Raw genomic sequence first — 8,907 nt, 5'->3', positions numbered from 1 at the left:
TATCGAAAGCGGCTGCAACGGAGCTACCTTGGATTTGGCTGAAAGAGACTCAAAAGTATTCGGTTATTTTGTTCGATACGGAAATACGCAACGGCAGAGTAGGCGTCTTCTCCTGCATCCACGAATAAGCGAATTTGAACTCAGCAGTCTTGTGCATGCCAACTTTTAAAATAGCATCTCGGAATTCGAACGTTCTCTATCAAGGGTAAAAAGGACAGCCATGATTGCCACATATCCTGCAGATTGGGTGGTATTTCCTCATCCCAATCAATCTTCGATCGCCAAACTTGTTGGAGCAGTATTTTGAGATACATCATTATACAGTATACAAAACCCATGGGGTCAAAAACTGACATCAAAACTTGTAAAATTTCCCTATTGGTTGGTGCGACTTTTGTCGCTATTATGTTGCGCTTCAGACGTACAAACTTTAGTGCATAGGTGAAGGCATCTTGATGTGGGCTCCACCGCATGCCCAATATTTTCTCATAAGAGTGTATCTCTTCACTGTTAAAGAACTGTTTTTCATCGTAGGTTGTTGTGTCGCAAAGTGCTGCGAGTACCCGTTTGGAGTTCGAACACCACTTGCGCATATGGAAGCCCCCGCGTGCGTGGACTTCTCTAACTTCCTTCGCTAATGTAATGGCTTCTTCTTCTGAATGGCATGAATCGATGTAGTCGTCTACATAGTGACTTGACTGAATAGCTTTAGCTGCCGCAGGAAACTCGTCCGCGTGTTTCTTAGCGTTCAAGTCGCACACATAGTGCGCTATACAGGGTGAGCACGTGGCTCCAAATGTCAACACATTTAATTGGAAAGTTTCTACGACTCCGGTTGTCTGATTTTGCCATAGGAATCGTTGTGCATTTGAGGCATTGCTTTAATGAAGCTCGGGATAGGCAGGTTTTTTAAATGCGGATATCTCTGTTTTATCCTATCTGCTATCATCGTCTCGGCTGAAAGACCAATAGACTTAACCGTACAGACTTCATTTACTTTAAACAATTTATTGCCCAGTCCTTGTTTTGAGATTTTCAAGTTCAGCTGCTTGGATTCCGGCTCCTGCCGACTAACATCGCCGGTCCATCTAATGCATAGTGGATTGGCGAAACCTTTCACTTCGAGCGCATCAGCCAATTTTTCTTCTACAAGTGTTAGAGTCGATCCGTCATCCATAAATGCGTAGATATCGACGGATTGGCGGGTTGGTTAGTGACCCACGATGATTGTGCAGAACGCTTTCCGTCACGTCCTTATGAAGGAGACGGTGATGTTTTGCTTTGCAGCCATTTATGTCGCAAGCTACGCGACTCCAGCAGGATCCCTTGTGGTTTTTGAGGCACTGAGCACATAGGTTATGGTTATTTATCGCGTTCCACCTGGCTTCGACAGACATCCGCAACAACTTTTCGCAAGACACTGGTTTGTGGTGTCCTTTGCATATCGCACAGACTGTGTTTTTAGGGCTATCTGTAGGCGCTGCGGTATGTGTATGCATCACTCCTCTGTTGATTCTCTTCTTGTCGCTTTCTAGTAATATGTTGAGCGTAGATACGCGACTCGCCGCTTCCGCCAATTCAAACAACCAATCCGCTAGGTGCTGTATGTTCGGGTAGGGTATAGATTTTGAATGTAGAGCCCAGTTAAGCATCATATCAGGTCCCGTCTTCTCGATAAGCTCTTGTAATAACGTAGGGTTGTTCAGGTGCGCATCTAGCTTGCTTGCCCTAATGGTAGCGCACATATTTTTCACCGCAAATGCAAACTCGATCAGCGGTTCTAGCTTGCCCTTTGGAGGAGGCAAATTTCGCACATTCTCCATCAACAGTTTTATTATGTGTTCCGGGCGTCCAAAGTACATTCTCAAAGTACTTATAACGCTCGGCAGCATTTCTGGGAACAGTAGGCTGTCTCGCACGGCTTCAAGGGCCCTACCTTTAAGATATCTCTGCAGACGCATAGCGTTCTCCTCGTTGCTGTATCCACCGATCCGGGTGCTAGTTTCATAGGTGCTTATGAAAAGTGGCCATTCTCTTGGATCTCCTTTGAAAACTGGTAATTCCCTCGGCAGTGATTGTCGAGCAGCTACTTGATGTGGTGTTATGCCGTTGGTTTTGCACGGCATGTTCTGCGCTCTGGTACTCGTCGCCTGTGGAGTATTGGTTGCACTATCATTCGTCATCATTATGTATCGATGTATTCCAGCAGCATGTTGTGGATGATCCTTCGCTTCTCCGTTTGACTGTACTCTCGGGTTGAGTAGGGCGTACTTACGGCGCAGATATTCCCTTTCGAGGCACATTTCGTCCTCTAATTGTTGCAAAAGTATTTGCTGATCTTCCGGCATTGCTTCATCTTCCACGTGTTGATCTTTGTTGCCTGGGTGGTTAACCTTGAAATGGGATTCAGTTTCGAGGTTATGTTCACCTTCATCACACACGTGGCGACATGTCTCGCACATCCAGGAACTCGAGGTGGCACTGTTTTTCGATCCGCAGCAGGTGCAGTGGAATTGAGATGCACACCTGGAGCATGTGAGCATTTCCTGGTTGGCCGGCTCCTGGCACAGACCACAGTTTCCAGTCGTTGCCATGTCTATATGTACGTAATTTTACGCGTGGTAAAATTAAAATTTGTTCTTTCCTTGGGATTTGTATTAGTCCCTCCTCTTTAGGTCTCCGTAGCTCTACTACACCGTAGGAATTAAAGAATTTGCTCAGAATTCTTTACGAAAGAGTGAATTTAATTTCACGTAGAAATTAAAAGAATTTAACCATAATTTAATTAAAAAGAATTGTTGCTCGTTCGACTAGTTAATCTAGCTCCGCCAGTGCCTTTGAAATAAATTTAATCCATTTAATCCTCAAGTTAGGTCAGCGTAAGCTTTTTAATTCTGCAAGTAATTTCAGGTTATTTTACAAATTTCTTATAACTAATAATTATACAATCTCATTCCACTTACTCTAGTCTTGGCCTCTTGGCTACGAAAAAACAACTGAACACGCGGTTCTTATGTATGTACTTAGATCAATGCAGCTGCGTATTTTCGCGCTTATGTGTCTACTTATGTATAATAAAGTACCGCAAGAGTAGAATGAGAGAGAGAGAGTTTTAAAGTTTTTAAAGAGCGTCATTCTGTTTGTTCGGACAGAGTTCCGTTTTGTGTTACAGTGGTACGAAGTTTATTCGCAGGCCCGAATTTCGGCAACAAATATATAGACGATTTGTTCGCAATAATAAGTGATGAATGATAAACCACTGTGTTTAATATCTCATAAGAAACTTAATTTTATTTATACTTTAAACTGAACTGTGTTGTCCACGTCTTTATGGTTCGTTTGCTTCCTATTTACTAAATTTGCGATTCTTATGCAATTACGTGGGATAAATCGGTTCCGCAACATCCCGCACCCACCTGAAACTCCGTTTCCGTTTCTTCGTAATAGGGGAAGTGACTTCTCCTGATTTGCTGATAATATCTCCTGCGAACACCTGAGTTACGCCTCCTAAAAGCCATAGCGATGGAGTCCTTGATCAGTACAATATTACCGATCGCAATGTTTGGTAACTTGGTGGTCAGTTTCGGGCGCTCTGTAACTATGCCAAATATTCAAATAGCTGTCGTTAGGAAATGCTGTGACAGGTAGGCATTTTAGAATCCGATGCTGTGCACAATGGTCGCGAATTAACGAATGATTCTATTAGCGAGATCAGTGTGTGTATCTGCCCAAAGGTGAGGACGGTGGCCATTCATCGTTTTAATGTCGCCAAAAATGTGTCTGTGCTGAGATCAGTGGCCAGCTCCAGATAAACAAATGAAGTACAAAACAGGCAAAAATACCCTTTTTTCTTCTTAGGACTTCGTCCATTGTCAACCTTTAGCAATATAGACCAGCATAACCGCATCCAGTATACTCAAATGGAAAGGCTTGTCGCACTCGAGCGTCCGGGAATTGGCCATAAACTTTTGTGCAGAGTGATGGCGCACTCTAAAACAGTTTAAACACTCATGTGTAAAACGCCGAAAAAAATTTCGTCCGTCAATGATCCAACGTTTCTGGCGAATTATCACAAACATTGCTGAATGAAGATGTTGTTTCTGCAAAAGTATTGGATGCTTGGCATCTGCAGGCAGTCGCATCCTTTCCGAACGTACACCCACACGTATAATTTCATCTAAGTCAACGAAGGGAGATTGTTTGCTTAAAGTTGATCGGCGCTCCAAAGACTGCTTCCTCAAAAGCAGCTGTCTATCGTCATTGAACCGATTTTGTGCCTGTAGTAAGCAAAACTTTTTTGCTCTTGTAATTTGCTTGATTTGATGAACAAAGCGAGATTTATATGCGATCAATCGAATCAGTCTAATCCAAGTTGATTCCCTTTCGGGTAGTACATCAAAAGGGGACTATTCAATATGCTTGGAATTGATTGTCAAGAATTTGGTTTTGAACTCAAGCTCTGCTGGTGGCTTTAAAAAGGACCAGCAAGTTGGTGGTCTATTCATTGCCTCTGAGTATAGGGTTCAATCGTGCAGCCAAGATGGTCCCTTCTACCATAAATAAAAGTTAATTAATTCACCCGGCGGTCGTCTAGCGCAGTAAGCAGTGGAAGCAGTAGGACCGGTAGTGCTACAAAGGGCGCCCAACGATTAAATACAGACATCATAATTTAAAATTGTTAAAAAAAAAAAATGTTTCACCGTTAAACTGCGCGATAATTGCGTTGCTCAGTCTAGAGTATGGCCCGTAAAGCCATTCGCCAAATATGCAGGAGATCACTGCGTTTATCGAATATAGAAAATTAGGAAAGACCAAATAAGAACATACAAATAAAATGAAAAAAAAAAAAACATATAGATATTCTTTCAAAACATATATAAACAAATTTACATATAGAAATAAGTAAAAAATATATTCTTACAAAACAAAAAAACCAGAGGGCCGGGGCAAACTTCGACCGCGTCAAAGTTTGTATACCCGTGCAACTTTTTTGGTAACTCTTTCCATACCTATTAGCCATCAATGTGGAAGAACGCTTTACCTAAAAAGGCTCATGTTTGCGAAAGAATGGCCTACAATCATAGGAAATAACGAAGATCATAGTCACTGTTTTCCACCGATCGTTCCTATGGGAGCTAAATATAGTCACCCGACCTTTATCAAATTCGGCACAGTCATTAACAGATATATTAAACTAACAAATGTTTAATTTGAAAGCAATCGAGTTAAAAGTAACGAAGTTAGTTACAAAAGTCATTGTTTTCGACCGTTATTACCAAATTAACGGCCCTCCCCATGTGCTGAACTAATAGTTCAGGGGGCGCCGGTATGTTTCTGAACGAAATGCATTATTATTGTTAGCATATAAGAAATTTGATTTGTATTCTTTATTGTTAGTGCAGTAAGATAATTATCGAATTGCAGTGTCATATTACCATGAAATTGTTATCGAGTTCGCTGGTATCGATATGTAATCGATATCGGGTAAAAAGCTTAGTTTGGAGAAGACCATTGAATTGACCGGTTGTAACTTTACACAAATTGCAAATATATTGAACAATAAATCAAATAGGCGGTCCCGCCTTAAACAGTCAAACTAGGCAGTTGGTTTCCGAACATATAAAATAATTGGTCCTTCGAGCCAGATACTAGCTGTCGATTTATTTCAATATTTTGCAAGTTGTGTAAAGTTAGACGATACTTTAGTTGGAAGAGACCGTGTCTAACCTCATTCGCGATGAAGACAGTTATGCAACAACAAGGTTACTGCAAAAGCCAAAAGCCTGCCTACTTATGTCCTAACGGTGAAAACATACGATGCGTCTTGTGCTTTGGCACGCGTCACGATCGCCGTCTCTCTTTCACTTTCGATTTTCTCATGGTCTCTTTAGCGTCGGCATGCAGCGCAGCGTCCGCTGTCGGGAGGTTGTTCTCTCCGCGACGCGTCGACGCTGCAGCCACATCAAGGCGGTAGCTAGAAAGAGAGGGAGGCGTCGATCGTAAGTATTGACTATCAGAAAAAAAAGAACTACAGTTAGTTTTGATGTTGGGATATTTAATGTGCCCTCCATGGGCGTATCAAAAATAAAAGTAAAAATGAAAAGGGGCCCTACGTGGGCGTAGTTTAGATTACAGCGATAATGTGACTCGTCACACGGTGTCCTTATTTTGAACGGACGAAATGGACCGTGACTCGCCCGTGTACCTTAAGCTCGATGCGGAACAGTCGGACGTCTGCCCACATGAGAAAACGGTAATTTCGTCGGGGTCCATCATGACGGAGTACCGCCACCCGATCTCGAACTTCGGCGGGTACTCGTCTATCGGGGGGTGTCGACGAGCCATTCCGGTGGTGTGAGGACCCAATTGGAAGCCGCGGGAGTGGCCTCCGGCACATAAATTGCTGTAGATCGGCGCAAAGGGCCTCGCGACGTTGGTCTAGGGCTGGCGTGAGTTGGCGGAGTAGCGGTGTCGTTTGATTGGGCGAGTGATGGTCGAGGGCGGGGCCCGGAGAGGTCTAGGGGCATCTCCTCGTCGGCGTTGTCAGATGGAGTTTCACTGACCCTGACGGTTGTCAGGCGAACACCTGTGTTCGCTGGGGGCTTATCGGCTCATACACGGGCCGCAGAGGGGTGTCCGGCATGGCTGCTTCCACGACTTCTGGAGATTGACGTCTCTTCAGACACTCGCAAACGGGCCGCGGAGGGGTGTCCGGTGTGAGCGGAACTGGGTCTGCGCGGGTTTTAGGGGACTCGTGCATGGGCCGCAGAGGGGTGTCCGATACACGGGGAGACGGCGAGTTGGACTTGGATCCACAGTCATCAGCAGCGGGGTCTCTAGTCTTCCATCGGGACGGCGAGCACTTCACCAGGGTCCGGCCCTGGGTACGGCAGGACGAACATTTCCTCTCGGAAGTGGGGGCATAACCATGTCTTGCCGATATTGTTCGAGTGCCATATCCGGTGAGTACACGGGCACTGGAACTGACCCAAAGAACGCGGCTACGGCCGAGACGATCGTCTCTTTCGGGCAGGTTTTCCACACCGGACCAGGGGATACCGTTGGATCCGCCAGACGAACAGGGCCGGCAGACTCCGAGGGTCCAATGTTTTGTGCCGAGGGGGGAGAGTTTGACCACCGACAGGATCACGGCGCACTCCGGTCAGGCAGCATCTGAAGCTCGTTGAGCCTCGTCGGGTGGTTTTTTGTCGCTCTCTTGATCCTTGCTCCCTGAAGGTCGCTCGATCGGGATGTCGGTCGGGGCCAGCTCTACGCGGCAGAGCAGGACCGGGTCTTCCGGTGTCCGTGTTCCCGTTCCCATACGGCTATCGTTTCCTCGACGATCCGGGCTATGTCGGCCTCGCGATCGCCGTCGTCTTCTCCTTGCTGTGACATAGTGTGAAATATAAAGTGTGTTAAAACTACCCTGAATTCTGAGTGTACTAACGGAGCCGTATTAGTGCAGTTTACAAAAGTGCTATGATTAAAGCTAAGATACAATGTTTTAGATAATTCTTGCCTAGCATCGGTGCGAAGAGCACCTCTTTAGAAGGGAGGGGGACGTTGGGCAGGTGCACCCACCAACAAGTGGTCCCCCTTGAAAGATCTTTAATCAATGGCCTCGTGCGGGCCGTCGGAACGCGGTGTCCCGAGGCCGATGTCGTCAGAAGGACCAAATTCTGGTGGTTCGCCGTCGTCCCTATTGAAGGCCTTTAAGTCAGCCAGACCGGCGGTACGTCGTTCACGCCCCTGGGTTTCTTGTAGTCTAACGACGTTGCTGGAAAGAAACTTGATTATTTTATACGGGCCTTTATACTTAGGCGCCAGTTTGGCATTGAACCCTTCGATGGCATTATACAGCACGTGTTGCTTGAGCATGACCATGCTCCCGATGTTTGGACGCCAGTCGCGTCGCCTCAGGTCGTAGTATTTCTTTTGATTCTGGGTCGCGTTCAGTTGATTCTCATGTACGAGCTTGAAAATATCTTCCATTCGTCTGACGCGCTCGTCGGGGCTAGGCGGTTCTTTACCGAAGATATCCGTTACTTGGTCATAAAGAGCGCCGGACATACGGAGTTCCCGACCTAATATGATGTTAGTTGGTGGTGTCGTTGACGCTTGAGTTAATCGCTAGTGTCATTTTTGGAAGCCCTTGATCCTAAGTGTTTTGCCCATTCTCCAGGTATCGTGCGATCATGGTCTTGAGGTCGGTAGGATTCTGCTGTGGAGAATATAGGGCAGTATGCTGGAATGTGATTCCGGACGTTTTGCAAAAGTTTTTGAAAACCTTGCTAGTGAACTGGGTACCATTATCGCTCACGAGGGTTCGAGGATTACCGAATCCGATAAATCTGGCCGTTCTCAAATATATAATCTGAAAATTCCGCAGGGTGTTCCGTGACGTGCTGCCGCATCTTTAGCCACCATTTGCACCCCGGTTCTGCTTGTTGTGCCCAGTGGAGCACATCTAAAGGTTGTCGCGATAAGGCATCGGCAATCACGTTCAGCTTACCTCGTCTATAATGTACCTCGAACTCGTATTTTTGCAACTCCAGCGCCCATCTGGCCACACGCCCCGTGGGATTTTCTATCGAGTTTAGCCAGTTGAGAGCCAAATGGTCCGTGATCAGCTCAAAGCAATAGCCTTCCAAATAGCAACGATATTTCCTGATGGCCCAGACTATTGCTAGGCATTCTTTCTCAGTAGTCGAGTAATTTTCCTCCGCCTTCAAGAGACGTCGACTAGCGTAAGCAATGACTCTTTCCGCACCGTTGATACTCTGAGTGAGCATTGCGCCGAGGCCAACGTCGCTGGCATCAGTTTGGTAGCAGAACTTTACCGCAAAATCCGGACAAGCTAGGACAGGGGCAGTGGTGAAACGGGTCTTGAGTGCATCGAACGCCTGT

At 45.8% G+C, this 8,907-nt stretch overlaps 1 protein-coding gene across 1 annotated transcript; it reads right to left on the bottom strand.

Annotated features, from left to right (window-relative positions):
• Positions 1-7,608: 7,608 nt before the first annotated feature.
• LOC137586356 (uncharacterized) lies at positions 7,609-8,070 on the bottom strand. The gene has a single exon (XM_068302365.1). It carries the CDS (start codon positions 8,068-8,070, stop codon positions 7,609-7,611), a length of 462 nt encoding a protein of 153 aa, XP_068158466.1.
• Between the last annotated feature and the right edge of the window lie 837 nt (positions 8,071-8,907).

This window comes from Drosophila tropicalis, unplaced genomic scaffold, assembly GCF_018151085.1.
Source record: "Drosophila tropicalis isolate 14030-0801.00 unplaced genomic scaffold, ASM1815108v1 contig_979, whole genome shotgun sequence".
NCBI classification, from domain to species: Eukaryota; Metazoa; Arthropoda; class Insecta; order Diptera; family Drosophilidae; genus Drosophila; species Drosophila tropicalis.
Note: the sequence above shows the minus strand (reverse complement) of the source record. Positions and strands in the feature narration are given on the sequence as shown.